The following is a 23,514-nucleotide window of genomic DNA, read 5'->3' as shown; positions in this document are numbered from 1 at the left end:
AAATTAACATATGCTGAATAACGTATAGAAATATCAGACCATCGAGGTTATCAACTGTATTTTTCTCTTCTTCTATTCGTACATATATAGTAACGTTGATCAAATTGCATGTCCCAAGCTCAGTTCGTGTGATATATGCAAACTATGTTAAAAAAGTGACAGAAGTTTGGCAAATGTAACTGTTAATCAAAAATTCCAACGAATTACTATATATTAAACAGTGATTGTATACATAAGCAAGAAATTAAAAGTGCTACAAGAAACAAATGCCACCCCCACTATATACAAAACTTGAAGCTGGAGTGAAATGACCTTCCTAAACTACTCACCTTGCCGAGAAGTTCAGTGATATTAACGAATTCAATGCAACAAACTTAACTACATATATTCAAACTTCTAGTCTACTTGTAAAACATTCTCAATTGTAACCTATTTTTAATCGCTTCAATTCTCCCTGAAAAGTTGGGCTAGAAGTTAGTGTTCGGTGTGCCAGAATTCTTATGTCTTCTCGTGTGCATTCTCGTGAAACACGAACAAGCTCCCACAAGGCACCTCCATTAACCATGTCCTTTGCATTTACCTCTGCAATGTGGATCCATGAGAAATTTTAAGCGGCAGAAATTTTGATCGTTACGTTTCAAGTTCACAAAGAATTTTCAACATACCATGTTGTGCTAAATGACACAATGCAAGTTCAATATGTCGCCTGATTGGTGAAGCATCATTATTAGCATTCTGCACAATCCAGGAGAGAGCGCCATCCTCGATAAGGAGAGATCTCCCATTTTTAGACCCTAAAGTATCAGGACACATCAACAATATCCAATATTCATAAATTATCTGCAGTTACAAGTTTATGATTCTTTGGTAATTTTTTACTTCACATATAGATGTACTCTGGTTTAATTTTTATTGTGTGATAGTTTTTAATTATAATTATAAATAGCTGAATTTAGTTTCTGCAGTTACTCACTACTATGCGACAAGCTTAAGCAACTTATACCTTGAGTAGATGCTCTAGACTCGCATTTTGCAAAGTTTGCAATTCCACGAGCAACTTGAGCAAGGACGTCAGGATGTCTGCATCTTACCATTCCAAGCAATGCTCTTATGCCACCTTCATCTCTTAACTTCGTCTGCAGTTTATCTGTAAATTTCATTCCATTCCAACCATTGTCACTGATAATGAAATGCTACAAGCAAGACAACAAAGGTAAAACTGCTAGTATTTGTGCAATCACTTGCCAATTATAATTTAATGCTAAAAAGGTAAAAACGGTTGGACCTCCCACTGAAAGAGCATGCTTAAGTGACCATAGGACATTCAAATTTAGTTTTGAGATATTAGTGTAGCACAAGTCCTACTGATTTCTGCAGCAGTACCTAACCAAGTATATATTTGGCCTGTGGCACGTAAATGAAGTTTTTCCATTAACACTCAAAATTAGAGGTGATCTTCCTATACCAAGGTAAGGGTTTCAAGTCTGTACACTTTTAGGATATATAATGCATTATAAGAATCACAGAACAAATAACAGTAAGTGAAAAAAAAATGAGATTGTTTTTGCAAGACCGACAAAGGTTGGAATAATAAATAAAAATAAACTAGGCTTACCATTGCCACAAAGATTTGCGACGGCTCCGGCAATCATGCGAAGGGTTTGAGGATCTTCAGCATTCTCTGCTGCTATAGATAGCAAGCCTATGCCACCTTGAGCCATGATAAGCTCCTGATTGGTTTCTGCTTGGATGTTCACAGGGTTATACATTTAGATAGCACAACACTAAAGAGCAAAAGAAATTCATTTCAAACTGGCACGAATTATATTCCAAAAGGAATGCACCCTGTAAATAAAAGGCAAGAAAAATTACCATTCATTGCAAGATTCGCAATTGCACCAGCAGAAACCCTATGAATGGTCTCATCATCAGAGTTACTAAGAAGCATTAGCAAGGAAGCAAGACCGCCCGCTTCTACAATCTTTTCCTGGTTTGTTTCTGCATATGAAGTGCAATGCAAATATTAGTTACAGAAGAACCAGTAAACTAAAAGCACAGAGTGAGGCACATAATGAATTAAAATCATCCACTAACATATATATCACTTAAATGTAAATTCGATTCTGCATTAAAGGCTACTCGGGAAGCCAAATTGTACATACATATGTAATAAACAAAATATGATCCTATTAAGCACTCCTAAAGTTGATGAGTTGGTAACTTAAATAGGTATTAGAAATACTCGACATCGTAATAAGGTACCCTCAACGTTCTCATAAATTTAGTTTAAACACAAAGTTGAATATTGCCCCAAAAGGATAGTTTCTAATTAATAATACTCTTCAATTGTAATATCCCGTAAGTTTTAGAATTCGATTAATAATAGAATAATAGAAAAAAGTATTAAAATTAGATAAGGAGTAGGATTTAAAATTGAATTAGATCAATGAGCCTAAAATTTGGATCTGATTCTAATATGGATAACTTGTAGGTTAAGACATAGGGTTTTTATCACTATAGATACATCCTATTCGTTTTTCTCGTTTTTAATATCAAAATTCGTAGGGTTTTTCTCAGAATAAATCAGCAGTCTTGTAAAATTCGTAGAAAATTCATCCTAAGTCGGAATTTATTGATTCTGGAAAGCACTTTTCGTTCTCTACAACTTTCGTGATTCGTGTTTTTCAATAAAACATCGTTTAGAGGGTCAAAAAGGCTAATTTCAGATCTGACCAGTATTTGAGGTAAGTTTTCGATCGGTCTTGCTAGATTTTCAAAATTGTGTGATATGTGTATATTTGATTATCAAAACTTGGGCCGAGTGATTATATATTTGATAGTATTATGTGATATAGAATATGTATCGATGTATATATGTGATTTCTAGACGATAATTTGAGATCTCTGATTTATGCCATTATTTGTGAAAATATCGAATAAGAACTTAGGACCGCAGTCACCGGATTGTAGTGACATTTTTCTCAAAATTTAGGACCGTTATCACCAGGTTGTAGTGGTCGTGGTATGGATTATGGATTTAAAATTATTGTTGTTTATGTGTTATGTGTATTGTGTGTATCGAATAAAATAAGAATATGGAATTTTATTTAAAGTGTGTGTTTTGTATATCGTATAACTTATCCTATTTTGTTATATGTGTGTGAGTGTGTTGCTTGGCCTACTAGTTGGATCGATTGGTTTCTTGCTGGGCTTCGCCGCTCATTCTTTTACAATTTCAGGTTTCGTCTAAGATTCGTGTTGGATAGCATTGGAGTTCGAGGACTTAGAATTGAAGTATATTGACTTTTGGACAGCTTCCGTTAGCTGCGCTTTTGTATTATTAATATTTGTAATAGAATTTTGGATTAGTAAATTGTATTTTATATTAGTTTTTGATTTAGAATTAATAGTCCGGAAGTGCGGGCTGTTACAGTTGGTATCAGAGCAGGCTGTCCTTTCGGAATGTGTTAGGTATGGGACTAGTACATTCCCTAGGATTCGATCTTGTGGACCATAGTTTGACCTTTGGTAGATCAAGAGGTAGATGTGTCACGAACTTTAGGATTGTTGCGAATTTGGGGACCAAATTCTTTTTAAGGAGGGTAGTATGTAATATCCCGTAATTTTTAGAATTTGATTAATAATAGAATAATATAAAAAAAAGTATTAAATTTAGATAAGGACTGGGATTTAAAATTTAATTAGATCAATGGGCCTAAAACTTGGATTTGATTCTAATATGGATAACTTGTAGGTTAAGACGTAGGGTTTTGTATCGCTATAAATACATCCTATTCGTCTTTCTCGTTTTTAATATCAAAATTCGTAGGGCTCTTCTCAGCATAAATCAGCAGTTTTGTAAAATTCGTAGAAAATTCATCGTAAGTCGGAATTTATTGATTCTGGACTTTTCAGAAAGGACTTTTCGTTCTCTACAACTTTCTTGATTCGTGTTTTTCCATAAAACATCGTTTAGAGGGTCAAAAATGCTAATTTCAGATCTGACCAGTATTTGAGGTAAGTTTTCGATCGGTCTTGCTAGATTTTCAAAATTGTGTGATACGTGTATATTTGATTATCAAAACTTGGACCGAGTGATTATATATTTGATAGTATTATGTGATATAAAATATGTATCGATATATATATGTGATGTCTAGACGATAATTTGAGATCTCTGATTTATGTCATGATATGTGAAAATATCGAATAAGAACTTAGGACCGCAGTCACCGGATTGTAGTGACAGTTTTTTGAAAATTTAGGACCGTTATCACCGGGTTGTATTGGTCGTGGCATGGATTATGGATTTAAAATTATTGTTGTTTATGTGTTATGTGTATTGTGTGTATCTAAAAATAAGAATATGAAATTTTATTGAAAGTGTGTGTTTTGTATATCGTATAGCTTATCGTATTTTGTTATATGTGTGTGAGTGTGTTGCTTGGCCTACTAGTTGGATCGATTGGTTTCTTGCTGGGCTTCACCGCTCATTCTTTTACAATTTCAGGTTTCGTCTAAGATTCGTGTTGGATAGCATTGGAGTTCGAGGACTTAGAATTGAAGTATATTGACTTTTGGACAGCTTCCGTTAGCTGCGCTTTTGTATTATTAATATTTGTAATAGAATTTTGGATTAGTAAATTGTATTTTATATTAGTTTTTGATTTAGAATTAATAGTCCGGAAGTGCGGGCTGTTACAGTTGGTATCAGAGCAGGCTGTCCTTTCGGAATGTGTTAGGTATGGGACTAGTACATTCCCTAGGATTCGATCTTGTGGACCATAGTTTGACCTTTGGTAGATCAAGAGGTAGATGTGTCACGAACTTTAGGATTGTTGCGAATTTGGGGACCAAATTCTTTTTAAGGAGGGTAGTATGTAATATCCCGTAATTTTTAGAATTTGATTAATAATAGAATAATATAAAAAAAAGTATTAAATTTAGATAAGGACTGGGATTTAAAATTTAATTAGATCAATGGGCCTAAAACTTGGATTTGATTCTAATATGGATAACTTGTAGGTTAAGACGTAGGGTTTTGTATCGCTATAAATACATCCTATTCGTCTTTCTCGTTTTTAATATCAAAATTCGTAGGGCTCTTCTCAGCATAAATCAGCAGTTTTGTAAAATTCGTAGAAAATTCATCGTAAGTCGGAATTTATTGATTCTGGACTTTTCAGAAAGGACTTTTCGTTCTCTACAACTTTCTTGATTCGTGTTTTTCCATAAAACATCGTTTAGAGGGTCAAAAATGCTAATTTCAGATCTGACCAGTATTTGAGATAAGTTTTCGATCGGTCTTGCTAGATTTTCAAAATTGTGTGATACGTGTATATTTGATTATCAAAACTTGGACTGAGTGATTATATATTTGATAGTATTATGTGATATAAAATATGTATCGATATATATATATGTGATGTCTAGACGATAATTTGAGATCTCTGATTTATGTCATGATATGTGAAAATATCGAATAAGAACTTAGGACCGCAGTCACCGGATTGTAGTGACAGTTTTCTGAAAATTTAGGACCGTTATCACCGGGTTGTATTGGTCGTGGCATGGATTATGGATTTAAAATTATTGTTGTTTATGTGTTATGTGTATTGTGTGTATCTAAGAATAAGAATATGAAATTTTATTGAAAGTGTGTGTTTTGTATATCGTATAGCTTATCGTATTTTGTTATATGTGTGTGAGTGTGTTGCTTGGCCTACTAGTTGGATCGATTGGTTTCTTGCTGGGCTTCGCCGCTCATTCTTTTACAATTTCAGGTTTCGTCTAAGATTCGTGTTGGATAGCATTGGAGTTCGAGGACTTAGAATTGAAGTATATTGACTTTTGGACCGCTTCCGTTAGCTGCGCTTTTGTATTAATAATATTTGTAATAGAATTTTTGATTAGTAAATTGTATTTTGTATTAGTTTTCGATTTAGAATAAATAGTCCGGAAGTGCGGGCTGTTACATTAATACCAAAAAAGGGCTTCCGAATCTGGAAGTCATAACTGTATATGATCCAATTAAGCACTACCAACACCTTAGGATAGAAATATATATACATATATGGATAGAAAATATGTTATATTAGTTACAGATTTTTCATAATTTACACTGGAACAATAATTAAAGAAGAAAGAACGACATGTAACTAAAACAGAAGAGCAAACTAGCACATCTACTTTTAAGTCCCATAAAAAAAGCCTGAAGCAGCATATGATGGTCAGTTTTAGTACTTTTAAAGAATATGTTAAGACGGTCATATGCATCGGGGTTAATACTAGATTGTCTTTTTATAATCAATTGTTTAGTTTCTCCATCAAAGCTTTGTGTGCGCATGGGTGTCACTGTGGAAAGTTTGATCATAAATGCCAGTCTGTCCTTAAGAAAATCAAATTACATTCGAGCACTGTGATTTATTTGAACACCTAGATTATGCAGGAGTTGGTGACTATGAAACGATAGTGAACAGAATAATTACAGGTATCTATAACAAGCAAGAAAATCATAACTTTGATTGAGCTGTATACATAACAGTATATCAAGGTGCATTTAATCCAACATAAGTTGACTAGACGATTTTTTAGCATCTTGACTTCAACATTCTCCTAATTCACATAATATTTTGATATGTGAAAGCTATAAATTATAGCTTTTAAAACATTGCTTGTACACACTGATAGCATATATGTTATTCGTCCAATATCATTTGGGTAGAGTATTTTGAAATGAACGGAGTATTAAGCAATAGATTTTACATGTGTAAGACCGTTTGTCTCCGCTAAAGGCATAGGCACGGAGATTAGAATTAAGAATAAAAACAACTCGAGAGATAAACAAAAATGTACCTTCAGCTGCCAGATTGGCGACGACTTTTACAGCATGAATACGCACATCAGGGTCTTCAGCCTCAAGTAAAGACAATATCTTTTGTAGTCCAACTGTTGAAATAGTGCATCATTAAAATGGCGAAAGCTTGTGATTCAGAATTCCGTGAAATCAAAGCAACTGCTAAAGATCATATATGAACTGGTCATTACCTTGTTCAAAGAGTTTTGCTACCGAAGCTTTCTCCCCATGTCCTGAATCATGCAGCTGCTGATTCCTAACTTGAGATACAGGGGAATCGGTACCATTTGGAACTTTTACATCCCCGTTTTGGTCTAGTTCTTTTCTAGTCTACAAGGATCACAAGGGCTCAGCTCATCAGCTTGATTTACAGAACACATACATATTTCACAAGAAATTAGTAGCAGGAAAGTTGTACACATGCATTTCACAAGCTAAATAGTAGCCACTGTAATGATATTCGTTAATATATCTTGTTATTTTCCTAATATATTTTCTCCTAGGAGACTATAGCAGTATAGCTTAAATGCCTTAATGACACAAAAATCTCTTATATGCCGAGCTAGGTTAATTAGAGATCCCCTTCCCATTTAAGCCCTTTTGAAGTAAAAATTACTTCTGCATTAAGTTATGTATAGTTTATCTATGCAAAAGAAGTTATATATATGTGTGCTTTCAGTGAGCTTAGAACTTGCAATGGTGAATTTACTCAAATTCCTTTAGTCAGTAATTCTTACACAAGTGTTCAGCTTTCCGGAAATAAACAGAGAAAGGAGGAGATGGGGGGTGAACGGGCAGAGGAGATTCACTTCCTAGAATACATAATACTATGACGTCACCAGACACATATTTGTCAATTGCTAACGGTAAACATGTATAGTTGTAACTTGGTCGGATAGATTGCAAGGTCTACATACCTTATCTGCTTCAAAACTTAACTGCAATAGTTGACTCTGCAGTATTGCTATTTCTTCTTCAAGTTTCTCTTTCTTCCGCGTCTCAGCTTCCAACGTCTTTCGAAGCTTTAGTATCTCCAAACTTCCAGCTTCCTAGCACACCAGTACAAATGCCATCAGTAGTGCAGTGACAGTACAAAGTAGACATAGAAAATTACAAAATGAAACATATATATGATGTATATTCCTACCTCCGATCGTTCCCGTTGCATTAGTTGATATCTAAGATTACTAAGTTCCTCTTCTGCATGCTTGCGTAGAGAAGCCTCTTTCTCAAGCAACAATTTAACCTCGGTAACTTGTTCAGAAGCAGAAATAACAGAAGCCTGTGTGCCAGTGAGCTGGTTAAAATCTACAAGCAGGGATGCTAAAAGCCAGCTAACTAATGCTATTAACATCAATAATATAATGACGAGGTAAGTTATGGCAGAATAAAGACCTCATTTGGCACAGGCCAAAAGTTGACAGATTGCAGAAAGCATGTCATGACACACACGTAAATTGCGTGAAGAGGTGAGCTAAAATATTGTTATGCAAGTGACTATTTGATGCATAATTCTAGTGATAAAAAATTTGGCGGTTCATTCGCAGATACTTATGGTCGCACTTAGTGCATAAGCCTCCAGAATTAGTCGATTTTACAAAAGGTCCTGAATCCTGATGTATGCAGCAATACCTTGTTTTCATAATTGGCTGGTGTTGAACTCAAAATCTAGAAGATAGCAGAGTAGGCACTTGTTTTAAGTGGCTAAAGCAAGTAAATATATCATATCTATACAAGGACCGTATAGCAGTCGAGCATTATTAAAAAGTTCGATCTTGGATCTATAGAACGGTAGTTGGAACAACATAATGCACTTTGGAAATTTATAATAACAACAGAAGATAGAAGACAATCTTAGCAGTACCAATAATTATCGAGATTACTACCTTCCCTCTTTCATTGCCGTTATTTTCTTGATGCATAACCCATTGATCTTTAAGCTTTTGAATCGACTCCACATAGTCATTTTGATATTTCAGTCTCTCCTTCTAAACAAAGAACAGTATATATATTACTCAGAAGCTAGTCCACAAGTAATTGTACTTAAATAAAGATAACAGGCAGAAAAATGAAATTACTATATTCTGCATATAACTACGATAAGTTCACTGTGACCCAATCACAAAACCCAAACTTGAAGAACCCGTGAAAAGATGTTTATTCTGATCTTCAGATTGTGATATCAAGTGGGGATCAACTTCGAGATTAAATAAATGATAAAATTACTTTGCAAACTATGAGTATCATTCAATTGACGACAATGGCATTACTAAGATTATGGCATTATGCTATTGAATATTATGGATCCCTGTAGAACCTACAATGCATCAACAAAATACGGCATTTTTAAGATTATTCAACTGATGATTATGGATGCCTATAATACCTCCAGCGCATCAGCAAAGTTTGTTTCAGCCTCATCAATACGTTTCTGTGCTTCAACAGATATTCTAGCAACTTCATCCTGAAATGCTTTTTGTCTTCTCTCATGCTCTGCAACAAGCGTTTCCAGTTGTATATCAAGCCTTCTGGACAAACTCTTGTAATCAAACTCTTCTTTAATTTTCAACATATTCTCCACCTTCATAGCCTATAAAACACAAAAGTTAGCTAGCTCATAGTGACCCAAGATGTAGGACAAAAATATTACTCATAACCGTGTTAAAGTATTCTTAAGTTAAGCTACACGAAAATTTTCACTTTTTAAAACAAATCGAGAGCACTGCAAGAGAAAAAAAGCGCAGTGGGTCGCATGAGCAAAAGTAGCGAACATCGGTATAAAGGAATCTTGAAAATTACCCTCTGTCCGAAAGAAATTGTACTTGAGGTCTCTGCTCGATGACGTGGAGATGGACCAATGGTAACAACTAGTGAAGTTCTTGCTGTGCCTGTAAAAATTAATGAAGGTTCATAAATTGCATTCCTTGTTCCTCAAATAGATTGGAGGTTAATGAACATGTAAATTGTAATACACACCATCAATGATGCAAAACGGAAAGCAGAGTGCTAAAAAAAATTATTCCTAGTTCCTACTAGGAAGATCTGGAAGATAGAACTAGTAATACAAGATCTTGGGAGATTTAGTTGAGTAGAAATCGTGGTCCCTTGTCAGCCAGTACGTTATTGAGAGATTCACCACTACTAGTAATATGCTCTTATTTAGAGCAAGTCTAATGCAAGATGCAAAATAGCTATAGTTATTGTTATAATTTGGCATCAAAAAGTGTCTTTTGGCGCTAAAACAAAACTTCAACTCCAATGCTAGATGCATTTTGAAACCAAATATTTTCTTATTTGCTTAAATTTTGTCACTTTGCCCTAAGTTTCATTTAAACTACAACAACATGCATCTCATTTGTAGTGGTATGATGATGTGGCTAGATGCATAAATGCATCATTGGTTTCAAATTTAGAACCAAGGATGCATATATGCATATTTGCATCCAAGTATAAAACTTCTTTGGAATTGAAATTTTTGACATTTGATTTCAAATTATAGAAATAGCATTACTTATAGCATTGCATTGGGACTTGCTCTTAGAGATGATACTAAACTAAATGGGAAAAACAAGACGCGCGACTATGATTAGATTATGCACTTTATAAGCAATACTAATTAACATAGTGCCAAAACTTTAAGAGTTTGTGCTTATAGGTATGTATATGATATCCATCTTCGTAGGAACGTAAGAGTAGCATATATTGAAATATTTTGTACCGCCAAATGAATCTCGAAGCAGTCTTGTAAGTTTTGAATCACGGACTGGAACATGAGAGCTATTCTCCGCCAATGCATTGATGCACTTTCCTAGTGCACTAAGAGAGAGATTAATAGACTTAGCCTCCTCCAATGTGTGCCCCTCACTGCCTACAAAATCGCATACAGATATTTCTTACATATGTTCCAGGACTAAAAAAACCCTTTTCGCGGTGTGTTGCAACCAAAAAAAAAAACATTACATTAATTGTTTTTAAGGAAAAAAACAAACACCTTTGCTTTGTAATCTATCAACTGTAAAAACAGCTATCAATTGCAACAGACTTCACATATATCATATATGCTAGGAAGCACGGACTTGGACACGGGACACGGGACACGGGGATTCACCAATCATCGAAGAGTCCTGGATACAGGACTCGGCAAATAAAATAGTAAAATAAATATTTATATATATCTATATCCATGATAAGATTGGTTAAGGTGAAATACTTCACATTTTCATTCATAAATCACAAGTTAATAACAAGTAATGAACTTCAATTCTTCAAAATAAGTGGAAAACTAATAAAAACTCGGTCAACAATATGTTGAGCTTGTTTAAAATGAACAGACTCCATCTCTGGTTTGCCGAGATACAAGTTTGCAACTGCTAGAACCCTTTCCTCCACCTCCACCTGTGATAAAGTTTATATAGTGGAGGGCTGGGTTTTTTCTAGTTGGGATGGTTTTTTTCTAGTTGGGTCTAGTCTGAGGCGTGTCGCCCCCGAGTCGGTGGCAAGTCCAGCACTGTTTTCGTGAAGACTCGCCACGTGGAGAGTCCGATACGCATTCAGGCGAGTCGAGGCCGAGTCGGAGAATCCAGAGAGTCGGACTCGCATACGACAGCCAAAATGAAGAGTGTCCGTGCTTCCTAGCATATATGTCATGTATCCCAGAACTAATTTACTAATTTAGGTAATTGTTCTGTAGCCAGTAACTAGACCCTTTTAAATCAAGAAAGCTTTTTTCATGCAACATAAACTTTGGACATCTATTGCTAAAAGAAAATTGAAAGCACTAGCATTTTTCAAGGATGCATATATAAACATATATATTCATTCCTGGTGTTAGATGTGTGTTTATAGTTTAATCAACAGCTCCATTTATTCGTTCTTGGTTTTGCTGCACACAGGACATAGTTTTTGTAAATTATAAAATATGGTTAATTTCTGTGGTTAGTACACAATTTTTTTTCCCGAGTTGCATAATATTTGTCAGAGAATAAATTGTTTTCCCATAACATAATTTGTTTTTCACTCTTATAAAATGTTTAAAAAATGAAAATAATGAATACAATATTATTTGTTTTATAAAAAATTTATGTTCCACAAAGTAATTCTAAGTTTCTAACATTAAGGTGCTCCTAAGTATCTTATGTGAAACTGCCAACAAAAAGAAAACAAGGCATATCAATTATCATTTATCTACTAACTTCCAACAGATACCTGACTTGTCAATTCGCTCCGAACCAGCTAGATCAACAACAACAAGTTTGCCTTTCCGAACAATGCCAGGTTTTAATGTTCGATGCATGTGGGATTTGTCACCATTTTCATTTGAAATAATAGCATCTCTTCCCTTTATTGACCTCTTAACTTGTACCTACATGGAAAAAATTATTGAGGTCTACCTAATAACTTTGAACAGAAACTAATTATTCCTGTATGGTTTTTACTTCATTGAGATCACCAAAAGGCAGAAAGTATTACCATCAGAATAGCATGACTGCGAGAAGATTCTGTATTCAACTTTGTGTTAGCTGCAAAGCGATGAGCTTCACCTAATCGTAGTAATTCGAGAAAACTCTCTTGATCTCTAATTTCTACATGAGTAGCCCCAGGTAATGATATGTCTCCTGTTTTTGGATCTTCCATAATGGAGATGTTGTCATTAGACGGATCAAGGAGGTCCTGTATAGTCTCCATATATAGCTGGACAGTATACAAATATATCTTCAGGAAGTTGAGAATGGCTTTAAAATCCATCTCAAGTTGGCTCAAAATTAGTTCAATTAAGGTAAACACGGCCATGATGCGTACCTGCAAATAGGAGACGCAGACAGAATCTGTCTCTGGGAATATTTCCGATAAAATATCCTCTAATGCACGCACCATTATTCCACGAGCAGCAGTATCTTCATCTCCCAGTCGTCCAAGCGTGTAAGTTTTTCCAGTACCAGTTTGTCCATAGGCCATTACTGTTCCATTGTAACCGTCCATAACACTCTGCAAACGAATATGAAACACCAAGTAAACAGTCAACTACTAAATGAGTAAACAAACGAGGAACAAAACCCTGCATCAAATATCAAGAGCAAAAAGTTTACAATGAGATACCAAAGTTTACTAAATGAAAAACGAGCTTCATCATAAATTATACCAAAATTACTGACAAGTATAACACTTGAACTTTGTAGGGAGACATTGATACGTGAAAAAGAAATCAATTATGATGAATAAATTCTTTTGAAGTTTGTCCACTTTGATGACTGCTTAAGAAGCCAGAAACGGAAGCCAAGTACTTATCGTGTAAGCGGGTCAGTGGGTGTTTAAGGGGATATAGAATGAGCACAAACAGTTCGTTTTATTGATAATACTAAAATAAGTGATTCTGGAAAAAATCAATTACTAATGCACAAACTCCAGAAACGGAAGCCAAGTATTTATCATGTAAGCGGGTCAGTGGGTGTTTAAGGGGATATAGAATGAGCACAAACAGTTCGTTTTATTCATAATACTAAAATAAGTGATTCTGGAAAAAATCAATTACTAATGCACAAACTCCAGAGAATTCGATGGCAGGCATGGAAGACTTTGCTTCAGAAGTACCTCCACTACAGGCTTTGCAACAACTTCATAAACACGCTTTTGTGATGAAAATTCCGTAAGCACTTCATCAAACTCATAGGTATCTGAATCCCAGTTGTTTTTTCTGAGTTTTAATCTCTTGAGCTGAATCAACCAAAAACACCCATACACTTTATTAGATCTGACCATCTAGAAGTATTTCAATCAATCAAATAAGCATACAGAAGGCAGATGTATTTAGTATCATGAGTACCTCTGGCTGCAACTCCACACAATCAGCAAAATCAGCATCAGACGCTAACTCCTCTGCATTTCGAGGTCGTAATCTTACAGCCACCCGAACTCTCCCAGGAACTACGTCAATAGAAAGTATAAATTAATTTTTAATGATTTTGCCTTGAAAAGGATAATATGCATTCTTCAGGTATCAAAGAAAAGAAGTATAATTTGTCAAGTAATAAAATTAAAAAATGGCTGCTATTTACTGCAGAAGAAAAGCTAGGAAATTATATATTAACAATATATAACAACAAATGTAGCATTTTTTACAAGGTGTGCATTAATTTCTGCGGAGAGGACCTGCATTAATGCAGCCTCTCCCTAAATAGTTTAGCTAATAAAAAAAACTTACATTCTCCCTTAAAAGACCTGAATTTATTATAAATTAACAATAAAAGAAAAGATAATACAGACATAAATTAGAGCATGAGATACACATCGTTGGTCATTTAGCACAAACCTTTCAGGCCATGTGTTATCCTAACACAGAAAGATTTACATTGCCAAGTCATGTCCTGACTTGCAGTCAGTGCCAGGATATATATATTAATTGGCACCACATGACAAAGCTGACATTTTTATTTTTCTATTATAAAGTGTAAAGATAATCACATAGTTTGCTGATATTATTTAAAAATCCACTTTGAATATGATAGTCTTTGCGATGATGAGCAAGGGTGCTTGTATTCCATACAAATATAATCAAACCCCAACAATGCTGCAAGTTCAGTACGGGGAAGCCATGCTAAAGACAATAAGTTGGTGGATTATGCATATGTTTTAAGCCAGAAGGCCCAGTAGATAACTACATTGCCACAACACCAATATGATCTGCAATACAAACTTATACAAAGTGTTTTCTGCAGTTAAATCTCTTTATGTCATAAACCAAATAAATCAATCAGTTTGTCCCAAGTACTCTAGACCATCAAGTATCCGATGCAGTTTTCAAGAACAATTGTCTGTTCTTACAGGTGAACAAAAAGTAATGATTTGTCCCTCACTCCCTTGCATTAACCCATTTAGCATTAATTAAAACCAAAAGAAATTGATATTTTACAATACCAATACACCATCAACAATACCACTTTTGCAAGATCAAAACCAAATTGATATATTACACCCACATTTCATACATTTAAATCTAACACTTTAAACTGATGGAGAAATTTATAATTTTTATTTACCATATCCAGATTTACAGTCCCGGAGAGAAAAGTTTGGGAGAACGTGTTAATATTGGAAAACCTTAGGAAAAAACATGATGAAAAAGATCATTGAATTATGTTTTAGAATACACAGTCTGCTTTAGAACGCCTGAATAGGCAAGAAAATGATTCATGGTGCTAAAGTGATGTTCTAGGGTAACCTAATGTCATACATTAGGCAAAGTGGTGCCAGCTGAATTGGGAAGGGGGATCAGTCATCAGACCCAACTACGCCTGCATTTGATGAAGGTGTTGATCTTGATGATGGTAATATTGTTGTTAATTGATGTATTACTTTGTTCATTTGCTACTTATTTATCCTGTGTTAACTGATTTTGCTGAAGGGGTTCTTCTTTTGTTTGTTCATTTTAGTGATCCCCTTCCATTAATTCAGTCTTTGTTTAATGGCTGACAACCCTTCTCACAAAATAGTATAAAAATCATGCTCCTCTAAAGCAAAAGAAGGCACTTATCAAAGTGACAAGTCTTGTTAGACGAACTCAGATACAGTCTAAAACCTAACACTGCAACTCAGCACCAAAAATCACATTCTTTTAAGGACAGCACGCTAATTCTTCTTCAGTTTTCTTATGACTGTATTCTATTTTAAGATCAAAAAACAAACATAAACCTAATTTACACATAACATTAAATTAAACCTGCATTCTGCATCATGTATCACCTCAAGTCCACTTATAAACAAAATTTTTTAATGCAAACAAAAATAAGTTTGATCCACAAACATTACACATATAATTCAACAACTTCCATCATCAAAGTACAAACAAGTAGCCAATACAGTACATATTTAACATTAATTAAGTAACTTTCAAAGGTCCACTTGCACACATTTACGCAACCTAGCAACCACTCAACATAACTAAAATTAACTAAAATTCAGGTTAATGTAACTTCTATCTGTATAAACTAAACACACACAGGGGGAGAGAGAGCGAGAGAGAGAGAGAGGGAGAGAGAGGGGGGAGACGGAGAGAGAGAGGGAGAGAAGGAGGGAGAGAGAGAGAGAGAGAGAGAGAGAGAGAGAGAGGGAGGGAGGGAGGGAGGGAGAGAGATGACAAGTACCTCCAGGATCATACTTGAGAGAATTAACAGAAGAGCCAGTGCTGCTACGTCTGGGAGGAGCAGAAGACGCAGAATTGGGAGTTGAGACTTTAGATTTGAGTGAAGAAGATGATGAAGACTTAGAATTGAGTGAGGTTCTAGAGCCATTACTCCTGTAATTAGTTGCGGTGTTTGCCATTTTTAACACATCACCAAGAAGAAGATAATAATAATAATTATAATAATGATGAAGAAGCTCAAAAACTGACAAACATTTGTTTTTTAGTTGAATTGAATTGGAGGGGAGGTTGTGTTTTGAGGAAAGTTTAGTTGTGTAATAATTATAGATACAATAAAAATGTATGTAATGATGAGAAGTGGGGGTGTGGTTACAGTCGTGGATGGACTAGTTTCTGAAACTTCGGTAGTTTGTTTTGTGTTCTGTCTTTCCTCTTAGAGAGAGAAAGTTGTACATACAGACCTTTTAAGGAATTTATCAAAAATATTTTATTTATAAAAAGAGGGTTATTTTTATATACAAGGATACGTATAAAGGTTATTTGAAATTTTATACAAATATCGGAGATAAGATTATTTGAAGTTTTATACATTTTTATAAATATTGTAGATCGTATTTCTGAAATTATTTTCTATAACATTGATATTTTTGGAAAAATACCAACTTTTAATGTACTATATATACGTGAATATTCATAGTATTTTATTTTTTGTCAATAATAGTGAAAATGGTAAATAGAAGTTTTCATCCTTGCATTCTAAATACAGCACGTTGTAAATTGAACTTTATTTTTCTATTATATTAAGTTTTATTTTTTATTATTTTACATGAATTTGATTATTGCTAATTTTCAAAATTTATTCCAGAGTAAATATTACGTAGTATTAAGTTATAAGTTATTCTACAAAAATTAAATTCCGGTAATATATAAAATAATTGTGGAATTATAATTTTTGTGACGAGAATAATAAATATGATAGAAAGCTAAATTATGGAACATGATAACAATGAAAAGAAAAATTCTAATTGCTTTAAATTGTCGAATTATAATTTTCGTGATGAGAATAATGAATACGATAGATAAATAAATTACGGAACATTATAAAATGAAAAGAATAATCGTATTTACATTAAAAATAAATTTTAGACTAATTAGCAATTTGCATCCCAAAATTTTGGCCAAATCTCACTTTGGTACTATTATTTTTAACCTTAACAGTTTGCATCCTAAACTTAAAAAACGGTTGCCGTTAACCTTTGACGTTAACGTTAATTATTAGAAGGGCATTTTTGGTAATATTTTTATATTTCAGTTTGTATCCTAAAATTTTCCTCAAATCTTACTTTACATCCTAAAATTTTGTAATTCAGTTATCAAAAGATAATGGTAATTACAAATTATCAAAAAATAAATCGAGTTATACTATTTTTTATGTTCACACTAGGATTTTAAAACTGGACCAATAGTTAATTTTGTCTAGTTTATATAATTTTTTAACACGGAATCTTTACTATATTTGTTGTATATTAAATTCTAAAAGTCAATTTATAAAATTTTATGACTTACACGAAACTCATAAAATAATAATTAATTCAGTGTTGTTTTCACAATTATAATATAACTGAAATCAGAAAGAAAATAGAGAGAAAGATGATTAAGAATTTTATAATACAATATTACTTTATTTATAAAATTTACAAATTATAAAATTATAAGTTATTTATGAATTTAAATATATATTTTAAGTATTATACAAGTAGATATCATATAATATTATATAATCTTGTCCGTTTAAATTAATTTTCAAGTATTAGGATCAGACTATCTTTAATTATTCTCGTTACGCTTATTTTATTTAGCTAATGATTATTTACTATTTTTTCTTAATATAATACCCCATCCGTCTCATAATTGAGGCTACTACAAATTATAGTACCATAATTGATTTTTAAAATTTTCTTTTTTATAAAAAATTTAACATTAAATTTTTATTTAGAAGAAAAGAATTTAAAAAAATGAGGCAACTATATTTCATAAGAGTTTTAAAATGCGTGCCGAGCCCTCATATTCCAATGTAAAGAATTTGGTGGGATAGAGAGAATATTATACTTCGACTTATTATATTTCATTTTAAATTATATAAACTTGAAAAAAGAAAATTGAATTATTTTAGATAAATTTATTTATTTGTTTAAAATAATTGTGGGATGCAAACTATTATGGTTTAAAGTTATAGATCTAAAATGATATTAAAGATAAAATATGGGATACAGACTGTAATTTACGTTTGCATGAAATAGCCCTCTGACAATAACGTTAACGTCTGAACGTTATAAAGGTTAAAGGGATGCTTATTGACGGCGTTTCTAAATTTTGGGGTGCAAACTGTTTTAGTTTAAAATATTAAATCTGAAGTGAGATTCAGCCAAAGTTTTGGGATACAAAGTGTAAATTAGTCTAAATTTTATATAATAATTTATTTTGAACCATAATTAATACGGTCTATTAAACACATTGTGTGTATGTAATAGTTGGTTTGAAACTGTGTTCTCACTTCTCTCTGTCTATCTGCTGTGCAGTTGTGGGGTGAATAAAGTGGGTCATGCATTTCTTGCACTTTAATTCAATTTCTTTTTCCCCGCTTTTTACTCTATTTGCTTTTAGGAAATGCAGATTATAACAACCCTGTCCCTACTTGATAATTTGCGCTTATTAGAGTAGCAAAGTAAAATAATTTAACTAAATTATGAAGTTTAGTTATTTATTTAGAGTAGCAGTAGAATTATCAAATTGGATCTAAATAGCGTGATATTGACTTCATAATTAGAAATATTTTAATTGATAAAATTTACACGAATACCGGATTCACTATTATTAATTAATTTTATTTAATCGATTTAGACAATTGGGATTAATTTTGCCTATCAATTTGTGACCTTTAATAGTTGTTCTTTTATTTAAATAAATTTGATCAATAACATGTTAAAACAAGTTATGTGTATTTTAACTAGACATGTTTAAATCATGTGATTAAAAAATACTCCATCTACTTTTTAATATATGACATTTGTCTTTCTATCACACATATTTAACACATTTGATCGTATAGTTAAAATAATTTTTTTCGGAAATTTCTTTTATGAATAAAATTTTTGATCTCATATTTTTATTCAAAAAAAGAATTTTTTAAAAATAATAATTTTAGCTATGTCGTTAATCCTCCTAAATATGTGTCAAACGTCATATATTAAAAAGTAGGAGTATTATAATATTTTTTTCAAAATTAGTACACTACGTCCAAATCGGTATTTCAATCTGGAAACCTCTAATGTCGTTCGCTCTTCTAATTTTTTTTATTAAACCACCTCTAATTTCGTTTGATCTTCTGATTTTTTTATAAAAACTCTCGTCCCTTTTCAATACTTAAAAAATTATAAAGTTTATTTATATCTAGTTTTATTTGAGTTCCAAATTTCTTTGTATAACACAATTGTTGGCTATGAGCCCAATAAGACCCACTAAACGAAGGCCCAACGGAAGATCGAGCTATCGGGCTGAAGGTCCACCGGGCTTGTAAGTCGAAGGCCCGCGAAGAGCCTCAGGCCAAGACCCGTCTTTCTTCCCGAACGTTGGACAACAAAAGGGACATAACGCCCCATTTTCACTCCCTCCTTAATGATGAGTAACGGATGAGCATTCATTACCTGGAACGGGTATAAAACCCCTTGGAAAGTAAGACAACACAGACACATTCTCTAAAAAAACACTCTGCTTTTCTTGTATTTTCTACCCACTTTACAACCAGATTTTTATTCTCACACCGGAGGTGAATCGGGGGTACAAACCCCTCGCATTCTCTTCACTTTCAGGTCTAAGTAGAAGCTACCTTCACGGAGGCCGAATCTTATTCATCCATCCGAAAGAATCTGGGCGTAACATTTGGCGACGTCTATGGGAACACGAGAGTTACAAGCCGAGATAACGAGAGCATGACAGAAATAATTCATGAGCACTCACCACCACCTGGTTTTACCGATAAGGGGCAACCATCCACCCTGGTGGACGGAGATGGAGTCATCACATTAACTCCTGAAGAAGAAGCCTTGCTCCTAAAGATCCGGGCAGAAAAGGCCGCGGAGAAGGGCAAGGCCAAAAGTGACCAAGCACAAAGGGATGTAGAAGCACGCGCTAAGCGAAGGGAGGCCGATGCGCTACGACTGAAGCCGTGCAGCTTCAAAGAGAAGAAATTTAACTGCAAGAAAAGACCTACGCGAAGTATTGCAGGCCGACGAGCAGGGAAGAACGAATAAGGATAGGAGAGATCGAAGGGCGCATGACGAAGAAGATGAGTCTGACTCTGATTCGCATCCTTGAAGGAAGAGGACAAAACAACCCTTCTCATCTGACTCAGACGAGGAGCCCGATGGATCCCGCCTCAGGCTCACTCGCCTAGAAAAGGCCTTGTTCGGCGATAATAGGGCCGACAGAGAACCGATTGTGACCCAAGAAATTGAACAGTATCGACCCCCTCCGGGCGAAGAAAGGCAATTCCTTAAGATGAGCGAGTTCAGTGGGAAGGGAGACCCTGAGGACCACTGCGAAAAGTACGAGTTGCTAATGATTGGGATGGGTCATAATGATAACATGCTATGCAAAATGTTCAAGACCTATCTAAAGGGGTCAGCTTCGATGTGGTACAAATCCCTTAAGCCTAGGTCCATTGGATCTTACGAGCAACTGAAGAGGAAGTTTTTGAAATCAAGGGCAAGCCTGGGTTCGTGCGGCCGACAAAAATGAAGGTCCCAAATCATAAGAAGAACGTCGACAAATACTGCGACTACCACAGGGATAAGGGGCATAATACCGACGAGTGCTATCACCTCAAAAGACTAATTGAGCGTATGATCAAAGACGGCGAACTTAATCAGTTCGTCCGAGATCTGAGAGACAGACTGGGGCCGAAGGAAAACCAGGAGGAAGAGATAGAAGGCGGAGAGTCGGAACGAAGGGATATTATTAGGGGCGAAGTAAAAACTATATCTGGGGGCAGCATCCTGAATAAGGATAGCAAGACAACCAAGAAAAAGTACGCCCGACAGGTATACAATCTCTATCATTTTGGTTAGGAGAAGCCCCACATGCCCGTGACCTTCAACATTGAGGACTATGAGGACGTCATTCTCCCACACGAAGACCCACTCATTATTAATCCTATCATTGGGCAGAATAAAATATGGAAGGTGATGGTGGATACCGGAAGTTCGGCCAACATACTGTTCCACAAAACCTACTGCAAGATGAATTTGGCTGGAGAACAGTTGAAGCTCTGCAATAAGGCTCCTCTTTACGCCATTGGAGGACACACCATACAGTTTGAGGGAACAATCACGCTCCCTGTCCTCCTGGGCAAGTTGCCATATACTGTTGAAAAGTCGGTGAAATTCTATGTGGTACGGATTGAGAGCCCATACAATGCCATATTCGGGAGACCCTTCTTGTCGACTTTTGAAGCGGTGAAATCTATACCCCATCTTAAACTCAAGTTTCCAACCAAGAAAGGGGTAGGAGAAATGAGAGGCGATCAAAAAACAGCCCGAATCATAATGCTGGAGGACCTGGAAAAGGATCAAGAATATGAAGGGCTGGACGAAACCGAGAAAAGAAAGAGGGCCGAAGCCGAGCCCAGTGGAAGCCGTGAAACACTGAACATTGAGTTGGAAAAGTTTGGTGCGGATTTCTCAAGCCCGATCGCCGAACCCGCAGCGAAACCGAAGAGGTAGCGCTGTATGCAGGTCATTCGGGAAAGATGGTTCGGATAGGGAAAAACATGGGGGCAGATCTGAAGGAAAAGGTAATAGCTGTCATTCGGCAATACCATGATGTGTTCGCCCGGGGGCCGGAAGACATGCCCGGTTTGGATCCCAAGACGGCTAAGCATTGCATGGATGTGCAGCTTGAGGCCAAACCAGTGAAGCAGAAGAAGAGGACATTCGCAGTCGAACGACATAAGGTCATAGAAGCCGAAGTTGAAAAACTGTTGGAAGCCAAGTTCATTGAGGAAATTGAATACTCCGACTGGCTAGCCAATATGGTGGATGTCAAGAAATCAAATGGGAACACTAAAAAAAGAAAGGGGACTTACTGATTTGAAGATACACTTGGATTGAGATGGGGTAATCTGGAAAAGTTGAGTTGTTGTTGCCCGTGATTAGAGAACTCGATGACGTTTGTTGAGAAACTGGAAGTGTTAAAAAGAAAAAGAAAAAGAAAAGCACAAATGGATCTTATATAGGCGCCCAAAATAAATTCAGAAAGGCGACGTTTGGGGGTTTTTAGAATAGACGTCCTAGATTAAAACGGCTGAGATTTAATGACTGAGACTGAGCCATGAAACGACGTGCCAACAGCTGTCACTTTAATGCACCACAAGTTCCCACGAGCTTGCCACGTGTACGAACGAAGATCAAGGCGAAACTGAAGCAGTCACCCTAGGGTTTATTCGCCCCAATATGGGCCAGGACTAGTGTCCATCGACCCGCCCGAAGGCCCACCCGAAGGACATGGACATGTTGGCTATGAGCCCAATAAGGGCATCTCCAATAGAGGTTGCTAACAAAGTTGCCAAACCATGACAAATAATTAAATATATAATTTTTTAATTTTCTCTCACATCAATTTCACTCTTGACAACATTTATTAAAATTTTGCTCCAATAGTTAAGCAACTTTAAATGTTGCCCATGTGGTCCTTCTATATTAATTTTATATTTAGTTTAATATAAAAGTGGGTTGAGTAATATATACTTTAGATGTTTTTTATGACTTTTTGCTAATTTAGGAAGTTGTCGGGGGGTTGTCAAGTTTTGGCAACCTCGGTAGGCAACCTTTTGGCAACCTCCCAACTTCAATAGGTAGGCAAACAAGGGTGTCATGCCACGTAAACTTGACAACCTCCTTGGCAACCTCTATTGGAGATGCTCTAAGGCCCACTGAACGAAGGCCCAACGGAAGATCGAGCTATTGGGCCGAAGGTCCACCGGGGGCCCGTAAGCCGAAGGGCCACGAAGAGCCTCAGGCCAAGGCCCGTCTTTCTTCCCGAATGTTGGACAACAGAAGGGATATAACGCCCTATTTTCACTCCCTCCTTAATGATGAGTAATGGATGAACATTCATTACCTGGAATGGGTATAAAACCCCTTGGAAAGTAAGACAACACATACACATTCTCTCAAAAAATACTCTGTTTTTCTTGTATTTTTTACCCACTTTACAACCAGATTCTTATTCTTACACCGGAGGTGAACCGGGGGAACAAAACCCCCGCATTCTCTTCATTTTTAGGTCTAAGCAGAAGCTACCTATCACGGAGGCCGAAACCTATTTATCCATCCGAAAGAATCTGGGCGTAACAACAATCAAGATTCATTTTTATCAGATACAAATAATGGAAGTCAGCCTAATTTTTATAGCATGATATAAACTTAAATTTACATATGACATTTATATATCGACAGATTTTTTT

At 35.2% G+C, this 23,514-nt stretch overlaps 2 protein-coding genes across 2 annotated transcripts; one reads left to right on the top strand and one right to left on the bottom strand.

Moving 5' to 3' along the window:
• Positions 1-182: 182 nt before the first annotated feature.
• LOC141684184 (kinesin-like protein KIN-UA) lies at positions 183-16,428 on the bottom strand. The gene is made up of 19 exons (XM_074489023.1): positions 15,994-16,428; positions 13,677-13,777; positions 13,445-13,567; positions 12,656-12,841; positions 12,326-12,547; positions 12,062-12,218; positions 10,575-10,724; positions 9,656-9,744; positions 9,243-9,446; positions 8,743-8,844; positions 8,004-8,138; positions 7,774-7,905; positions 7,048-7,186; positions 6,856-6,948; positions 1,873-1,998; positions 1,616-1,741; positions 1,004-1,147; positions 666-794; positions 183-582 (listed from the first exon to the last, which is right to left on the bottom strand). Exons 1-19 carry the CDS (start codon positions 16,169-16,171, stop codon positions 419-421), a joined length of 2,700 nt encoding a protein of 899 aa, XP_074345124.1. The 5' UTR covers positions 16,172-16,428; the 3' UTR covers positions 183-418.
• Positions 16,429-20,785: 4,357 nt separating this feature from the next.
• Positions 20,786-21,772, top strand: LOC141686357 (uncharacterized). Its single transcript, XM_074491396.1, has 2 exons — positions 20,786-21,091; positions 21,218-21,772. The coding sequence occupies exons 1-2, from the start codon at positions 20,786-20,788 to the stop codon at positions 21,770-21,772; spliced, it is 861 nt and encodes a 286-aa protein (XP_074347497.1).
• The last annotated feature ends 1,742 nt before the right edge of the window (positions 21,773-23,514 follow it).

The sequence above is a fragment of the Apium graveolens genome, chromosome 9 (genome assembly GCF_009905375.1).
Source record: "Apium graveolens cultivar Ventura chromosome 9, ASM990537v1, whole genome shotgun sequence".
NCBI lineage: Eukaryota > Viridiplantae > Streptophyta > Magnoliopsida > Apiales > Apiaceae > Apium > Apium graveolens.
The sequence above is the reverse complement of the archived record's forward strand: the minus strand, read 5'-3'. Positions and strand labels throughout refer to the sequence as shown.